Raw genomic sequence first — 19,396 nt, 5'->3', positions numbered from 1 at the left:
TATTTTGAAAAAGTTTCCCAGTTGATTCTGACAAGCACTTAAAATTAAGAATTACTGTGTTTTCATCAAGATTCACACTAGTATATGTGATCACTTTTTTCTTTTCCTTTTTTCGGGGGGTGAGGGGTGGCACCAGGGATTGAACCCAGAGGCACTCAACCACTGAGGCATATTCCCAGCCCCTTTTTATTTTTTAATTTGAGAAAGGATCTTGCTAAGTTAATTAAGCAAGGTCCTAATTGCTGAGGTTGGCTTTGAACTTGACAATTCTCCTCCTGCCTCAGGGATTACAGGCATATGCCATCATTCCCAGCTTGTATTCACTTTCAATTGGAGAATTACAAATGGAGTATGGGGGTGGGGGATTTATTAATTTTTGCCTTCTGATACCTACTTTAATCTTTTCAGAAATGGAATCCACCAGAAATCTTGTAAAGTTGGCAGAAGCAACTAGAACTAACATTGCCCTAGAGGTAAGTGTTCTGTGAATTTCTAGGGTTCTATTATAAGAGAACTAGTCAGGTGAGCTCCTAAATATAGTGCCTTGTAAAATCAGAAAATTTCAAGTACTAGAGGAAAGAACTCAATTGCTAGTCTTTTTTTTTAATAGTGAACTTTATTCATTTATTTTTAAATTTTTTTTTAGTTGTCAGTGGACCTTTATTTTATTTATTGATATGTGGTACTGAGAATTGAACCCAGTGCCTTTCACGTGCCAGACAAGCACTATGCCACTGAGCCACAACCCCAGCCCTAATTGCTAGTCTTTTTATTGACAAAATTCTTTTAAATTTATATGGCCATTTGCCGCAGTCTCTCGGCTGGGCACAAATCACGAGTCTCCACACAGCTTGTAGATTCAAACAGCAATTCTTTATTCCCGAACTCACACCGGCCGTCTACAAACACGTTCTGGGGGAATCCAGGTTCTCTGCCCAAATCCAATCCGCCCAAATCCACTCCTGCCTAAATCCACTCCGCATGGGCTTCTGTCTCCCAAAATATACTGTCTGACCCTAAGCACTCAAGAGGAACTCAGCAGCAGGATACGCCCTATTCCAAAAGAGGAACACCCTAATCTCCTATTACTAAACCGCCCTATTCTAAAGGGGAAACACCCTACTCTCCTATTATGCTAAACTGCCCTATTCTAAAGGGGGAACACCCTAAACACGGATCCTGCCCTGGTCCTTGAGCAAGGTCACCTTTCAGAAGTCCTTCCACTAGACAGCATGGGAGTAAGCTGGCAAGGAATTTGTCATACCTACTTGGCTGATGGCTCCCAGCAGCCATTAATTATGAAAAACAGTAGGAAATTCACAATCTTATACACATATTTATTATTATAATGGCTGCCAATTTCCTACTTTATAATTATAATTAACTAACTTTCTTTAGTATTCTTCCCATAATTGTGTTCATGAATAGTCATTTTTCTAGGAGAAAACAATCTAAACTTAAGTTTCTCTTTTTGAAGAATAGTGGGTGCATCTGGAATTCTAGTGCTATTTCTATTGTAAAATTTACTTCTTAATTTTAAATTCTAGGAGTTTATGCCACTACAGTCTTTATTTACCAGTGCTCTCCTCAATGACATAAATAATAGTCACCTTTTGCAACAAACAAATGCAGCTCTCCAAGCCAACAAATTTGTACAGGTAAAATTAAATTAATTAAATAATTAAAAATAAAATTAATTTAATTAATAACATTTATTTATATAATGCACAATTCTATTTTTACAACAGCATAAAACAACTTTTTTTCTTGTTTGTAAATATCCTCAACAGCCTCTACTGGGGAGGATAAAAAAAATGGAAAAACAAAGGAAAGACATGAAGGAACTTTGGAAACAGGAACAAAATAAAGTGGTTAGTATTATACTGGAGTTTCATGTACCTGTTTGTGAACATTTAAAAATCGTCTATATTATATAACCCTTTACCTTACTCTAGTTTTCTAAAATACTGCTTAACTATCTTCCTGAATATGCTAAAGAAATTTTTATAGTAGGGTTTCTTTCACATTTGATATTTAATATACTATTTTCTGTATAGCTCAAAACAGAAACTGCTCTCAAAAAGGCAATGTTGTTATGCATGCAACATCAAGATGAATACGAAAAAGCAAAATCTTCCATATTTCGTGCAGAGGAGGAGCATCAGTGCTCATGTGGTGGATTAGCAAAAAATCCAAACAAGCAACTAGAAAAAAAGCGAAAGCTGGAAGAGGAAGCACTTCAAAAAGTAATATTTTCTTGTTATTTGGAAGTTGAATTAGAAATAATCTGCAAAGGGTTTCTTCTTAAACTTGTAATATGTGTTGGGATTATGGAAGAGGCTTATTCAAACAACCTGCTGGGCCCACCTCAGAGTTAGGGATTGAGTGGATAAAGGGTGAGACCCAAAGAACATATTTCTTTTTTCTTTCGTTTTTTAAAATATTTTTTTAGTTGTCAATATACTTTTATTTGTTTATTTGTGGTGCTGAGAATCAAACCCAGTGCCTCACACATGATAGGCAAGAACTCTACCACAGAGCTACAAACCCAGCCCCAAACAACATATTTCTAACAAGTTCCCTGGTGATGCTGTTGGAGATCCACACTTTGAGAATGACTATGCTAAGAGACTTAAGAATTTGGAGTTTTGTTTGTGAAAGAAGTATCTTTTAAAGCAGCAGTTTAATATTTTTTTACTTGATTTTTCAGAAAGTTCACCTTTTAAGCAAGTGTGTATATTGTATGTGTGCTAATTCCAGCACCTGGAATTATTATACTAGCAAGTAGAAACTAAAATTTTGAATTATTTATGAAATATAGTTTTGGTAAACAAATTCTGTGAGATAAACAGTAAATAAATATAGAAAATGGTATTTTAAATAGAATGTTTACTTTATAGACATACAATATACTAATTGTAATTTGTGTTTGAGTAGTTGAGTCACTTACCAGAATGTTTACTATTTGTTATATTTAGAAGTTTTCCATTTAAAATATAGATAGACTATTTCAAATTTTCATGATGAAAGACTTTTTAGTTATATAAACTCAACTTTTCTAAAATAAGTATGTATTCTAAAATATAAATTCTGATGATCAGTGTTATTTTTTTTCTATGATATTCCTGAAGGTAGAAGAAGCAAATGAACTCTACAAAGTTTGTGTAACTAATGTTGAAGAAAGACGAAATGATCTAGAAAACACCAAAAGAGAAATTCTAACACAACTCAGGACACTTGTTTTCCAGTGTGATCTTACCCTTAAAGCTGTGAGTGATTTCTTCAGTATTTTTGAAGACTAGAGAGGAGAAAAAAGCCTTCTTATCTGTAGAAGGGAGAGGGATGCTTGAGAAGTTGATTCTTATGAGATTTAAATTCTGAGAGCAATAGAGCATGTTTAAAGATTGGCTTTCCGTTTTCATGAGTGACACAGTTTGATTTATTTTGATCTGTTTCCTCTCTACATCCCCTAGGTTCATGATTCTCTTAGTTTCAACTGAACTGTGAAAATTTGAAATTGCCTCTAAGCCACTTTTTGCCTTGATTGATAAATTTGATTTGACCCTGTAACTTCTGTCAGCTGAGTGACAGAAGAGAGATCTATTCTTCAAAATTTGAGTAAAATAAATATTAAAATTAAACCCAGTGATATATTTGAAGACCTAGCATTCAGCCTGCATTTGTTTTCATTACCTCTTTAAAATGTTTTTTATAAAATATTTACATATCCAAAACCTTCTTGGTGTAGTTTGTAAGTTTTAACACACATATAAATTTGTGTAACTATCACCATAGTCAAGATTTGGAACAATTTCATCACTTCAGTGATATTCTTTTTGCTGGGCACTGTAGTGTGTGTCTGTAATTCCAAGGACACTGGAGCAGAAGGATAGCAAGTTCAAGGCCAGCCTGGGGATGTAATTTAGTGATAAAAACACTCCTGGCTTCAATCCCCAGTTTAAAACACACACACACACACACACACACACACACATGCGCGCGCACACACACACACACACACACACACACACACGTATATACTGTTGCGGCAGGTGTGGTGGCACACACCTGCCATTCCAGCTACTCAGAAGGCGGAGGCTGGAGGATCTCCAAGCCCGAGGCCATCCTGGGCACTTAGTGAGAATGTATTTCAAAATGAATGGGCTCAGGGGCTGAGGTTGTGGATCAGTGGTAGTGCACTTGCCTAGCATGTGTGAGGCACTAGGTTCAATTCTTGGTACCACATATAAATAAGTGAATAAAATACAGGCCCATCAACATCTGAAAAATGTTTAAAACAAAAATGGGCTCAGGAAGTATGTAGCTCAGTGGCAGAATACCTGCCTAGCACGTGCAAGACCCTGCTGGGTTCAATCCCCAGTGCCACAAAAAAAGTTCTTTCATGCTACACCTTTATAGTCAAACTCTCCATCTTGCCCTAACCCCCTGGCAAGTTCTATTGTGTTCTCATCTCATTACTTCAGTCTTTTCCAGAAGTCATATAAATGTAATCATACAGTAGGTAACCTTTGGAAACAGGCTTCTTTTACACAGCCTAATGCCTTTGAAATTCCTCAGTGTTATGCATGTATCAACAGTCCATTTCTTTGTATTGTTGAACAATAGTCTATTATATGACTACACCACAGTGTTTATCCATTTACAAAAAAAAGTTGGACATTTGTGTTGTTTCTAGTTTGGGCAATTATTCATAGAGCAATATGAATATTTATTTACAGGCTTTTGTTGAATATGTTTTTATTATTTTAAGTAACCTAGGAGTGGGTTTTACTGGTTAATATTGCTAAATACATGTTTAACTCAATAAGAAACTGCCAAACTATTTTCCAGAGTGGTTGTAATCAGTGGTGCATGAGAATTCCAGTTATTCTGTGTCCTTGACATTTGTCATTTCTTGTTTTTACATCTTAGCTATTCTAACAGATGGTAGTATTATCTAATTGTGGCTTCGATTTGTGTTTCCAGAATGACTAATGATATTTTTAAAAATGTTACTATCTAATTTAATTTTTTATTGAGTTGTTTGCTTTCTGTTGTTGAGCTTCTCCCATTCACAGCTTCTTTTTACAATTTTAGCAAAGTCTTTCATGGAGCAAAAGATTTTAATTTGGTTGAAGTCTAGCTTATTTCTTCTTTTCTGGGTCATGTTTTTGATGTTATATCTAAGAATAAAGATACTTCATGTAACCCAAAGTTTTTTCCTAAAACTTTTATTTATTTGTCTTATTTATTTATTTATTTATTTATTTATTTTTGAATTATGGATTAAACCCAGGGGCTCTTTATCACTGAGCTACATCCTCCAGTCCTTTTATTTTTAAACAGTATCTCACTAAGTTACCAAGGCTACACATGAACTTGCAAGGATCCTCCTGTATGAGCCTCCTGAGTTGAGGGGATTAGAGACATGCACCATGGTGCCTGACAAAATTGTATAATTTTACATTTAGATATATGATCCATTTGAGTTACTATTTTCCATTTTTTATAACTGTACATATGGTGGGATTTGTGGTTTCATACTCAAACATGCATACAATATAACAAAATAAATTGGCAATATCATTCCCTACCAATTGCCTTTTCTCTTGTCTCTTCCCTTCTCCTGGTCCCTTTTCTCTACCGATTTCCTATTGATTTTCATAAGAGGTATAGATTGAGGTTGGATTTTTAGCATATAGATGTTATATTAAAATTATACCTGTGGAATTTCAACTTACGGGAAGTGATATTGTACCAAACACAAGAGAGGTCAATGCCATTCCTAGAAGAATTTATTGCTTACATTTTCTGAAGAGAAGGGGACTTATCATAGCAAATTTGGCAGACAGATGCAGGAGTGAAAGGAAAGTTGAGTTAGCGTCTTTATTGGGGTTTCCTCAGGAGAGGCAAAATGAGCAAAGTAACAGTTTAGAATTGGCTAGTTTGAATAATTCCAGTGGGCGTTGGGACATAGGGATGATCTCTAGTTGCTTGGTACCTGACCTTGGGTTGATAGAGGGTCAGAGGAAATCGTTGGCTTGAGGTAAGAGTTTGGGAATCGACTGGGGTTATAGATTTGGGACACCTTGGTTTGATGTGAAGTATGTGATCCCAGCTGAGCCCTGGGCTGTTTTAAGAGTTTTCTAGCCCAAGAAGGGGCAGTCTCTCCCTGGCTAGCATTGTTTTGTGTTTTTTAAGACATCAAAATATCATGTAATACAGAAAATAAAAGACACAGTTAATATAGATGTCCACTTGTACTGATACCATTGGTTGAAAACACTGTGCCATTCTCTTCAAAATGCCTTTGCATCTATTTTAAAAAATCACTGACCACATTTGTTTATATTTGTTTCTGGATTCTCCATTTTATTGCATTAACAAATGGAATATTTATTTGTTTATCCTTTTTCGAAAACCCCAATATCTTGATTCAGTTGCTTTATATCAAGTTTTAAAACCAGGTAATTTGAGTCTTCCACTTTTATTCTTTTTGTAGAATTGTTTATGTTTTAAAATTGTTATGTTTAATTGTTTAATTTTTCATTAAAATGTTAGAATCCAGTTATGTTTATCTACAGAAAGATATTACTAACATTTTTATTGAGGTTGTATTAATTGTTAGATGATATTATAGAGAATTGATTATAGATGTAGCATCTTTTTAAATCCATGAACATTATATATTTTTCCATTTATTTAGGTTATTGATTTTTTTAAACCAGCATTTTGTAGTTTTCAACATATAAATCTCTTTCAGGTTTTGTTAAATTTTTTTAAATATTTATTTTTTATGTGTAGATGAACACAACACAATGCCTTTATTTTTATGTGATGCTGAGGATCGAACCCAGGTCCCGCCTGTGCTAGGGGAGTGCTCTACCGCTGAGCCACAATCCCAGCCCAGGTTTTGTTAAATTTAAATCTATGTATGTGATACACTTTCAAGTTCCAGTTGTTTAATAATATTTGGAAATACAGTTAATTTCTTTATATTGCTCTTATTTCTTACAACCTGGGTAAATTCACATGTTTTAGGAGCTTGTGTAGATTCTTGGGTTTTTTTTTTTTTTAAGGTTTTTTTTGGTTTTTTTAAGAGAGAGAGAGAGAATTTTTGATATTTATTTTTTAGTTTTTGGCGGACACAACATCTTTGTTTGTATGTGGTGCTGAGAATCGAATCCGGGTCGCACGCATGCCAGGTGAGCTTGCCACCGCTTGAGCCACATCCCCAGCTCCCGATTCTTGGGGTTTTCTACATAGAAAGTCACATTACCTGCAAATAAGAACAGTTTTTATATTTCCCTTTCCTGGGTGTATTTCTTTTCTTTTCTTTTCTTTTTTTTTTTTTTTTTTTTAGAGAGAGAGAGAGAGAGAAATTTTAATATTTATTTTTTAGTTTTCGGCGGACACAACATCTTTGTTTGTATGTGGTGCTGAGGATCGAACCCAGGCCGCACGCATGTCAGGCGAGTGCGCTACCGCTTGAGCCACATCCCTAGCCCCATCCTGTGTATATTTCTTTTATTTTTTTTTCTTATTGCAGTAGATGGGGCTCCCTGTTGAATGGGGTCCCACTGTCAAGTAAGAGAGGTAAGAGATGACATCCTTGTCTTATTCTCCAGCAGGGGGAAAAATATTTAGGTCTTTCAACATTAAATATGGTGATACTGTAAGATATTTGAAGATACCCTTCAATCTGATCAATGAATTTCTCTTTTTGCTAGTTTGCTGAGAGTTTTATCATGAATAAATGTTGGAATATATAAAATATTTTCTATATTATTTGATGTAATCATGTGGTCTGTCTTCTCTAGCCCATTAATGTGGTAAATTCAATTGTTATTGGAGTGTTGATCAGGCCTTGCATTCTGGGATTAGCTCCTCTTGTTTGTTCCTCTTATATATAGGTAGATTCAGGTTGCTAATATCTTATTATATTAAAAGATAGTAAAAGATATTGCTATATTTTTTTCTTTTTTGAAAATTTGTTCTAATTAGTTATACAAGACCATAGAATACATTTTGACACATTATATATAAATGGATATAGCTTCTCATTCTTCTGGTTCTACGTGATGTAGAATCACACCAGTCGTGTAATCATATATGCACAAAGGGTAATAATGTCCAATTCATTCTGCTCTTCTTTCTAATCCCATATCCCCTCCTCTCCCTTCAATCCCCTCTACCTAATCTAAAGTAATTCTATTCTTCCCTAACTCCCTCCTTTTATTGTGAATTAGCATTACATATCAGAGAAAACATTTGGCCTTTGTTTTTGGGGGATTGGTTTATTTCACTTAGCATGATATTCTCTAGCTCCATCCATTTACCAGCAAATGGCATCATTTCATTCTTATTTAAAAGACTGAGTAATATTCCATTGTGTATTATATACTGCAGTTTCTTTATCTATTCATCTGTTAAAGGATACCTGGGTTGGTTCCATAGTTTAGCTATTGTGAGTTGAGCTGGTATAAACATGGGTGTGACTGTGTATGTACAGTCAGTATGCTGTACATGTAGTATGCTGATTTTAAGTCCTTTGGGTACAAACTGAGGAGTGGGATAATTGGGTCAAATGGTGGTTTCATTCCACATTTTCTGAGGAATCTCCATACTACTTCACCCAAGTGTATGTGTACCTTTTTCCCATATCCTCATCAACATTAATTGTTGCTTGTATTCTTTTTTTTTTTAGTTGTATATGGACACAATATTTTTATTCATTTTATTTATTTATGTGATGCTGAGGATCAAACCCACTGCCTCACATATATGAGACAAGCATTCTACCACTGAACCACAATACTAGCCCACATTGTTGCTTGTATTCTTCAAAATTGCCATTCTGCCTAGAGTGATATGACATTTTAGAGTAGTTTTGATTTACATTTCTCTAATTGCTAGAGATGTTGAACATTTTTTCATACATTTGTTGATCAATTATATTTCTTCTGTGAGGTGTCTTTTCAGTTTCTTAGCCTATTTATCGTTTGGGTAATTTGTTTTGTTTGTTTTGTCCTTGAGATTAATCTTCTTTCTGAGGTGCATTATTTTCCTTTTTCATTTGGTTTTAGTTTAGGGTAATTCCCATTTCATAAAATGAATTGGGAAGTGTTCCCTCCTATTCTGTTTTCTAGAAGAGTTTGTATTAAATATGTGTTATTTCCTGTTTAGATGTTTGGTAGCATTCCTTGGTGGGAAAAAAAAAAAGTATCTGGGCTTGGGATTTTCTTTTTAGCAAGATTTTTTACTACATATTCAACTTCTGTTGATAAAAATCCTATGCAAGTTAATAATTTTTCTTAGGTAAATTTTGGTAGCCTGTGACTTATATGGAATTGGGCTTATCATCTTATTTTTTTCAAATACTTTTTTTTAGGTGTAGTTGGACTTAATGCCTTTATTTTATTTATTTATTTTTATGTGTTGCTGAGGATCAAACCCAGAGTCTCACAAGTGCTAGGCGAGCACTGTAATGCTGAGCTACAACCCCAGCCTCAGGCCTATCATCTTAAATTGCTGAACTTAGGTGCTTAGGGTTGTCTGTAGTGTTTCCTTATCCTCTTGAAATGTGTGTAGGTCCTAGTGATATCTCCTCTTTTGTTTCTGATGTAGATCATTTATATCCACTCCTTTCCTTATCTCCCCTCCTTTGCACTGGCAGGTTTTCTCTCTGATCAGTTTGGCTCCAAGTTTATAAATTTTATTTATATTTTCAAAAAATCTATTTCAAACATAATTATTATTTGCATTGATTTTTCTTTTTCCAGTTTTATAGATTTCTGCTTTTTATTCTTTATTTCATGTTTGCTTTTTGTTTTAAGTTTCTTAAAGATAGGAGGTTACATTGTTTATTGAAACCTTCCTGCTTTTCTAGTAAAAATATTTAATGCTTTAAATTTCCCTATATCATTGTTTAACTCAAAAATCTCAGAAATTTTGAAATATAATTTCATTTTTGTTTAGTTTAAAATACTTTCTAATTTCCCTTAAGACTCCATTTTTGAGATAGGAGTAATGTAAAGTTTGTTGTTTAATTTTCCAAGTACTTGAAGATTATTTTTCTAGATACTGATTTTCAGTTTAATTTCATTATGGTGGAAGAAGTATTTTGCATGATTTCAGTTCTTTTAAATTTGTTTTGGTTTGTTTTATGACTCAAGATTGAGTCAAGAACAAACCAAAAGAATAAAAAGTGGAAAAATCAATAAAACTGAAAAAGAAAAAGAAAAATCAGTGAAACTAAAAGGTGTTCCTTTGAAAAGATTAATAATGAATATCCCATGTGTGTACTTGAAAAAAATGTGCATTCTATTGTTGACTGGAGTGTTTCATGAGTGTCAGTTCCTCTTAGTTTGTAGTGAAATTTATTTCTTATATATTCTTGAATACCTTTAAAAATGTTCATCAGTTGCTAAGAGTTTGCAGACACAAACATATTGTGTATTTTTAGTTCCTTCAGTTTTTATGTATTTTGAGCTATGTTGTTAGTTACTTCCACATTAACAATTGTTATATGATATTGATAAATCAGTCCTTTTATCTTTATGAAATGTCTCAACTTATCCTGGTAAAAGTGCTTGCTTTTTAGACTAATTTATATAATATTGATAGTTATTTCAATTTTCTTTTGAACATGGTATATCTTCTTCCATTCTTTTTATTTTTAACTTTATCATTGTATTTAAAGCAAGTTTCTTATATAGAATATAAGTAGCATATATGTTCATATGTAGGTCCATTTTATTTCTTTCCTGCTCGTACCTTATATTTCCTTTATCTGCTTCCCTTTTACTGTCTTCTTTTGGTTGAATTGATAATTTTCTGGAATTACATTTTGTCTATTATATATTTAATTTAATCTATTATCAGAATTATATTTTAATTTAAAATGCTCATCTACATTTGGTCTATTTAATTTAAATATTAGATTTTTATATTATATCTCATTGTACACATATGTATTTTAGTTGGTTATACTAGTAATTGCAGTATTTGTGTGTGTGCTTGTGTGTGTATATAGTTGATCCTCCACGCATGGATTCCACATCCATGAATTCAACAAAAAACACATCACATCTGTACTATAGAACGTGAACAGATTTTCTTTTTATCATTCTCCAAACAATATAGTATAATGACAATTTACATGGCATTTGCATCATATCATACACTATAAGTAATCTCTATGAATCTTATTTAAAGTATTTGGGAGAGTATGCATAGATTATATATACAAATACTGTATCATTTTATATAAGGGGCTTGAGTATCTGAGATTTGGGTATCTGAGGGGTATCCTAAAACCATCCCAAATGGATACTGAGGCATAAGTGTATTTAATATTTCACAGTTCACAGAGAACTAATATTGTACCACTTGAAGTAAATGTAGAAACCTAGCTACTATACAAGTCCCCTTAACCACTGAGGATTGTGTTTGATATATGTTCATACATGAGAGACCTCACCAGGTCCTCTTAAAATTTTTGCTTAAAAGTCATATGTATTAGAGAAAAGGAAAGTAATATATGATATTTGCCCATATATTTTCCATTTCTGTTTATTTTCCTTTCATTCCTGCAGTTCCATCTTCCCTCTGGTAACGTTTTTCTTCTATAAACAGAACTTCCTTTACCATTTCTTTTTATAGCAAGTCTGCTGGTCACAATTTTTCAAATTACTCTTCATCTAAGAATACCTTCATGTTGTCCTTAATTCTAAAGAACATTTTCACTGTACATTGAGTTTTAAATACACAATTCGGTTGTTGTTTTTCTTCCCCCACCACTTTAAAAATGTTGTTTTACTATCTCTGGCCTCCATGGTTTTTCAGAAGAAATCCATAGTCATTTGCATCATTGTTCCTTGTATGGTTTGTGTTGCTTCTTTGGCTACTTCCAAGGTTAGATTTTCTATGTGTTTGCTTTTCACCAGTTTGGCTAAGATATATCTGTGCATGGATTTTGCTGACTTTTTCCTGTTTTGGATTCACTGAATTTCTTGAATCTACCCGTTTGACCCTTGCAAATATCGACAAGGTTTTAGTTGTTGTTTTGTTTTGTTTTCAAATATTTTCATTTGTAGCACTTTCTTTCTCCTCTCTGAAACTCAAGTGTGACTCAAGTGCTCTCACAGGTTTGAATGATCCTGTTTTTTCCCCCCAATCTTTTTCCCTTTAATTGTTTTTACAAACAGTCCCCAACTTACTGTGGCTCAGCCTTAACACTATTCAACTTTACAGTGGGTTTTAAATACATCTTCAACTTAGGGTGAGTTTATCAGGAAGTAAGTATATCATAAATTGAGGGGCAGCTTTATTGTCCTATGGATTTGTCTTCAGGTTCACTGACTCCGTTTTCCTATTCAATCCTTTAGTAAATTTTGTAATCGGAAAATTCCCTTTTGTTTCTTTTTTGAATCTTCTATTTCTCTTCTAAGACTTCTGTCTCTTCATGTATTAAGATTGATTGTCCTCACTTCTTGAACATGTTATCATAGCTGCTTTAGAGTTTTCATCTGATAATTACTCCATCTGAGTTACTTCAGTGTTGATATCTGTGCACTGTCTTTTCACTTGTGAGTTGATGAAACTTTCGAGATTTTCCTGGTTCTTTGTGTGACAAGTAACATTAGATGATATCTGAACTATTTTCAACATACATTCTGTGACTTTTCAACCTGTTTATAACCTGTATTGAACATTAATTTCTTTTTTTCTTTTCTTTTTTTTTTTTTTTTAAGTTTAACAGAATTTGATCTAGTTAGATTCTCTCTCCAGCTCCTGTGTGCCTCCCTTCCTAGTCTTCTGACTGGGAAACTAAAATGTACCTGCCTACTCTGCTGTCCTCCAGGGAGCCAGGGGCATCAATTCTCAGTCATTAAATAAGGGGAGAATAGGGAAAACAAGAGGAATTTCATATCCACTCACTCCTTGGAGCACAATTCATCTGGCAGGAAAGGAAACAAACCCACCAAAGAAACCAGGGTTATCACCTGCTCTTTTAGTCACATCTCCTATTCCATGTCTTTTTTGTTTGTTTGTTTCTTAGACTGGAGAGGATCTCTCTTGGAGTTCTTTCTATCCATACCCTGTGTATACTTCTGGATCTCAAACTGTTTTTGCATAGGGGCCAAGCATGGGCTGGAAATGTGATTGGGGTGGGAGCAAGGAAAATATATGTTGAATTGTAATTTATTTGCTACATTCTAACCGCTACCATTTTTCTTTTTGCAGTTCTTAGATAGCTGATTTGTGCATTCTGCCCAGGGTTTTTGAGCAAATTCAGTGCAGCCCAGGGATAGTAAGATTACTGCATCTGAATAAGAAACATTTAAAATGTTTGGGTATTTAAAATTATGTTTCATTAATTTACCAAATTTTAATTAATATGTTGTAGCTTACAGAAATATAAAATAATTGAATAGGATTATAAAATCCAAGGATTTGAAATTACCTTGTAAGTCATTTAGGTTAACCATTTACCTTTGACACATCTTCTTCACCTCAAACTATAGTTGATGATATTTAAGATTAAGTATTTACATACCAGTGTATTGAGCTATTTGTCTACATTAAGTTATTTAATTCACATGTAGTCATATTGGGTAAAATATAATTGTTTTTATCTCCTTTTTAACTGATGCAGAAACAAAATTCTAGAAAACCTTTTCTCTAAAAATGAGGTCTTTGAAACAGTCATATTGCCATTACTTTGGGAGCCTGTAAGGAATGCAGGATCTTGGGTTTCAATCCACACTTTGCATTTGAACAAGGTCTCTCCGGTGATTCATTCGAATGTCAATTTTCTTCAAGTCACTGGTTATCAATAACTTGATCATGGTCATATAAGTAAGTGTAGGCAGTGTGGTCAAACCAGCAGGGTACAGAGCTGTGGATCCTCAGATTGTGAACCATCAGGGGAGTTGGTTGTATCTTTTACACTTTACAGTTTAAAACCATTTTGCAGGAAACGATCATTCCTAGATATTAGATTAAAACTGCTTTTTTATTTACAATCTTTATCTTTCATAATATTAGGCAGTATACCATGTGTACAGCGGTATTCATTGCTGTTTTACTTATATGCCCTTTATATTGGTGCATTCATTGAAATCAATGTACATTTATTTATAATACATTCTGTATATCATGAGTTGTTTCTGCCTTTTGTCTCTGTAACTATAGGTAACAGTTAACCTCTTCCAGATGCAGCACCTGCAGGCTACCTCCCTTGCAAACAGTTTACAGTCTCTCTGTGATAGTGCCAAACTTTATGATCCAGGCCAAGAGTATAGTGAATCTGTGAAGGCTACAAATTCAACTGAAGAAGAAAAAGTTGATGGGTAAGAATTACTATATACATGGATTTCTAGAAATAAGACATTTACTAAGTTCCTGACTGTTATAAAGAGGTATCTTTTCTAACATTCATAGAATTAGCTTTATAAATTTCTGGATTTTTTTGTATTATTTTGTAATTTCTTAGTCCATTTAGTGAATAGATGTAACTCACTTGAGAGTAAAGGTTTCCGTTTGGATAGACTTCAGTTCTGTGAGACATAAGAATCTTTTGAGAATGGCAAAGGACAAACATACACATTTTGAATGTCCACAAAATTTAACCTACATTTTCTACTGAGGTGATGTTGGAAAAGTTTAACCATAAAGTGAATTACTAACTGTACCATTGCTATTCCTGTTCATGTTTCAACTGTGAAAATAAGTTTTACCCATATCTCCTCTAAGAAGCTGAACCATGTAATAATTTGTTCATAATATTCAGTTAATTACTCTACATTTATTAAATGAACAAATTTTTCTGACTGTGGTATAAAGTAGATATTGTTAGTGCTGAGCTTTATTTGCTTTTTCTTAGGACTGTAAATAAACCATTAACAAATAGTTCCCAGAAGCCTAGATGTGGCCCTGCTGTTGCTTTAGAGGATGTTTTGCACCTTCCTGACAATTGTAATGAAACAGAAGACGACAGATGCTCTAAGAATGCAGACCTAACAGGTGCTTTTCGCTCTGAAGAGAATACAGGTTTATGAAGGAACAGATTGCTCATTTGATCATTAAATGAACTAGAGCTCTGGAATTAGAAAATCAGGCTTTATGTATGAGACCTAGTCCCAATTATAACCACCATGTCTGCCTTAAAGTCCATAATTGGGACAATTCACCGTAGGTTTTATAGCTAGCAGGAGAAGGTCACATTTAAACCCAAGAGAGTCTTGCTTCCACATTCTTCCACCAAAGACTGCTATAGTCCTTTCTGGCTATCTGCCTTCCTCCTAGCCCTTGGGGGATGTTATAGGGTTTGACTTCATCAAATTCCAAGGCCTTTTTTTTTTTTTTTTAAGTATTTTGAGTTAAGGTGAATTCTTTACTCAGTTGTAATTTATAATTTCATCAGAGTAAATCTCTGCTAGTCAATCTGCTTCCAAACCAGCTTTGATACACACACAGCAGTGTCCTTTGACATAGTTTGAACTTGTGGTTTCAGTTCCTGGCTAGAGATCCCTGGGTTGTTGTCTCTGGCTCCTATCTCCTGAATTACTAATAAAATAATTTAACTTTACTATTGGATTATTGGGTTCAAATGTTTTTTGTATACTTTAGAAGGCCTTAGATTATATACATTTATTTGTAACTTAGGAAACATTTAATGACAACTTTACTATTTTGCTAGCTACTGTCAGATATTAGATATAGAACATGAATATCAAATACTACCTATCTTTGTGAGGCTTACAACCTCTAATATCTTCTATCAGAAGTTGGCAGTAAATTCTCATAGGAATATATGACCTAATTTTAAATTTATTTGGAAAAGTCAGATGGATTTAGTTAAATTCCTTTTTTTCCCAGGAATGAATGAACATCAGAACTCCCTGTTATCTAGAATATAAAAATGGAGGGGCTGAGGTTGTAGCTCAGTGGTAAAGTGCTTGCCTAGCATGTATGAGGCACTGGGCCCAATTCTCAGCACCACATATAAATAAATAAAGGTCCATCAACAACTAATAAAATATTTTTTAAAAAAAGGTAAAAAAGCAAGCAAATTTTTCCAGTGAAACTAATAAAATGTATGACTTGTATAATTCCAAAAATATTGTCATTTCCCATTTGTAATATTATTTTTTAATACTTTTTCTCTTAGTTGTTGATAGATCTTTATTTTATTTATTTATACATGGTACTGAGAATTGAACCCAATGCCTCACCCATGCAAGGCAAGTGCGCTACCGCTGAGCCACAGTCCCAGCCCCCTATTTGTAATATTCTATAATGAATAGCCAAGTAATGGTAGCAACAATTTTCTTTTAGGAGACTTTCATCAAAAAGTTCCACAAACTCCATCCAGTGGAACCATGTCTTCTGCAGATGATTTAGATGAAAGAGAGCCACCTTCCCCTTCAGAAGCTGGTATTGTATTGTATTCACCTGAATGAAAACCCATTAAACTGGTTGAATTAGTAGCACCTCATGATGTTAGAAAGATAGTGTCTTTTTAAAGAATCATTACTTTGCTGTGTACTAAACAAAAGCGCCACACAGTAACTTAAATATATCCCATAATTATGTTCAAGTATTAGTTGACAATATAATAATCAGTTATTTAAATTACAAATAGAAAAATAAGCAGCAGGGTTAGGGATAATAGCTTAGTGGTAGAGTATTTGCTTAGCATACACAAGGTCATAGGTTCAATAGGTTCAATTCCCAGCACCACCAAAAATTAAAAAAAAAAAAAAAAGCAACAAAATTAGTAGATCTAAAATGTATTGGTGTGGTATTAAAATAGCAGGCTAGGCATGGTCTTCTTTCATAAATCCAATGACTTACTGTTAAAAGGGAGCATGCCTGAGAAAGTCTGAGAAATCTCCTTCTAAAGAAAGAGTATAAGAAATCAAGCAGGAAGAGCAGATTCAGTGTACTTCTTCAGAATAAGGAATGTTTTGGGTGCTGAAGGATATAAAAGTCAGTCACCTTAATGACTCAGATTAGACTCATACAAAATAATGTTGTACATTTGATACCTGCAGATGCCTATCTTGGCATAATTTCCCAAATTAGTGGAATATTGATATAATATTAAAATATAACTAGCTAGTATTACCTATAATTTTATAATGAATTAAGAGATCTATCCTTAATGTAAATACTTCTAACATACTCACCTCATGTTGCTGTTCTTCATTGAAGCATTTGTAGCATTCATATGCCACCTATGAACATACTCCCAACTCTGTGAAGAGCATATTAATACAAGTATAAATATTATTTTTTTCCTCTGGGACTAGGGATTGAACTCTGGGGCACTGTATCACTGAGATGCCATCCTTGGCCTTTTCATTTTTTATTTCAAGACAGTGTCTCACTAAAGTTGCTGAGGTGGGCCTCAAACTTGTGATTCTCCTGCCTCAACCTCCTAAGTTGCTAGAATCACAGGCATACACCATTGTGCTTGGCTTAAATTTACTGATTCAGAAAACATTATGCCATAGTATCTTCCAATTATTTTATGGGTTTGATGGCGATTTTTACTCATGGATAAAATGTTGAATAAAAGTATGTGTTTTATAAAAGAAATCTATAAATTGGATGCTTTTTTCATGTTAAAAACTCAAAATAATAGCTTTTTGTAATATATGAATAATCTCAAAGTCTAAAAATTATTTCAAGTACAATATCATCATATATATAGAGAGAGATATATAGGTTTGGTTTTTGTTTTGTTTTGTTTTATTTTTTGGTCAATTTACCCTCCTATACAATAACATTTTTGTTGTAAGGACCCAGTTCCCTTGAAGCATTTAAGAAACCATTGATGTCAAAAGCAGCTGTCACTCACAAGTTCCGAAAATTGAGATTCCCCACAGAATGCAGAGATTGTGAAGGCACTGTAAATGTATTCCAAGGTGTTGAATGTGAAGAGGTAAGATATTTTTGGAATCACATTAGCCCCTTATGTGTAACTCATTTTTGTTGTTATTAGTTGTGAATAGTTTTAAGATGAGTTAATCAGTTTTAAACTGTCATTTTCTTGTAGTGTCTCCTTGTTTGTCATCAACAGTGTTTGGAAAACCTAGTCATCATTTGTGGTCATCAGAAACTTGTAGGAAAAATATACTTATTTGGAGTAAAATTCACACAAGTTGCAAAAAAGGAGCCAGATGGCATTCCTTTTATACTCAAAATATGTGTCTCAGAGATTGAAAAGAGAGCCTTGTGTTTACAGGTATGTTGTTAACTCTTAAAATTCTAAAAATATAAATGCCTGTGTGATTTCTTTTAATGAAAAGGAGACTAAGAAAATCAGTGGGGCTGGGGATGTGGCTCAAGCGGTAGCGCGCTCCCCTGGCATGGGTGCGGCCCGGGTTCAATCCTCAGCACCACATACAAGCAAAGATATTGTCTCTGCCGAAAACTAAAATGTAAATAAAATATTTTAAAAAAAAAAAAGGAAAATCAGTACTCTGTTTATAATAACTAAATTTATTCACATTTATTTGGAAAATGTTAATTGATTTGACTTTAACTTTTTTTCTAAAATACTAATAAAAATTGAAGTAGATACAGCCAATATGTTTAGATGTCTACATTTAGTCCTTTGTAGTAAAGAAGAATTTTGCATAATTTTTTTTCTATTCAAGGGAATTTATCGTGATATTGGAAACAAAGCAAAAACTAAAAAACTGTTTCAAGCTTTGGAGAATGGAATGCATTTGGTAGACCTTTCAGAATTTCATCCACATAACATCTGTGATGTCTTAAAATTATACCTTCAACAGGTAAAGTTTTTAATTCTAAACCTACCATCAAATAAAAAGAGCAAAAATATGTTTTATATTTCATATGTTTTCATTGGCACTGTTGATGTCTTTTTTTATTAGAGCAATATATATATATATATATATATATATATATATATATATATATATATACACATAGATAGTAGCTATATTCATCCTGACAATTTCATACATGCATGGAATCTGACTCACTCTGCTTCAGTACCCTCTTCTTCCTACCTTCTTCCCCCAACTCCACTCCACTGATTCTCCCATGTTAACGTTTTTCTCATTATTGATATACAGATCATAAAATGTATATAAAATATACATGCAGTTTAAAGAAGAATAATAATAATAAAATCAAATTTATTTCCCATCACCCCGCTTAAGAAGATAGAATATTACTATCCCTTGTACAAGTCTTCCAGGTACCTCTTCCATGTTGCAGCCTCCCAGCTCCACCTTTGGACGTCCTCCTAATCATGTAAAAGGGATAAACATTTTTCTAAACATAAAAGAATAAATAACACTTATTAAGTTTTTGTTTAAGTTTTATAATACTGACTTAAAAGCATAAATGT

General features: G+C 33.5%; 1 protein-coding gene across 1 annotated transcript in view; it reads left to right on the top strand.

Moving 5' to 3' along the window:
- LOC143404350 (rho GTPase-activating protein 29-like) overlaps positions 1 to 19,396 on the top strand; it is a 42,398-nt gene that overhangs the window by 9,977 nt on the left and 13,025 nt on the right. Inside the window, exons 6-16 of the mRNA XM_076862542.1 lie at positions 409 to 473; positions 1,548 to 1,658; positions 1,791 to 1,871; positions 2,058 to 2,246; positions 3,132 to 3,269; positions 14,200 to 14,357; positions 14,891 to 15,030; positions 16,345 to 16,443; positions 17,814 to 17,956; positions 18,071 to 18,259; positions 18,675 to 18,812. Of these exons, the coding sequence (XP_076718657.1) occupies positions 409 to 473; positions 1,548 to 1,658; positions 1,791 to 1,871; positions 2,058 to 2,246; positions 3,132 to 3,269; positions 14,200 to 14,357; positions 14,891 to 15,030; positions 16,345 to 16,443; positions 17,814 to 17,956; positions 18,071 to 18,259; positions 18,675 to 18,812 (1,451 nt within the window). The remainder of the gene's footprint in view (positions 1 to 408; positions 474 to 1,547; positions 1,659 to 1,790; positions 1,872 to 2,057; positions 2,247 to 3,131; positions 3,270 to 14,199; positions 14,358 to 14,890; positions 15,031 to 16,344; positions 16,444 to 17,813; positions 17,957 to 18,070; positions 18,260 to 18,674; positions 18,813 to 19,396) is intronic.

The sequence above is a fragment of the Callospermophilus lateralis genome, chromosome 7 (assembly GCF_048772815.1).
Source record: "Callospermophilus lateralis isolate mCalLat2 chromosome 7, mCalLat2.hap1, whole genome shotgun sequence".
Classification (NCBI taxonomy): domain Eukaryota; kingdom Metazoa; phylum Chordata; class Mammalia; order Rodentia; family Sciuridae; genus Callospermophilus; species Callospermophilus lateralis.
Note: the sequence above shows the minus strand (reverse complement) of the source record. Positions and strands in the feature narration are given on the sequence as shown.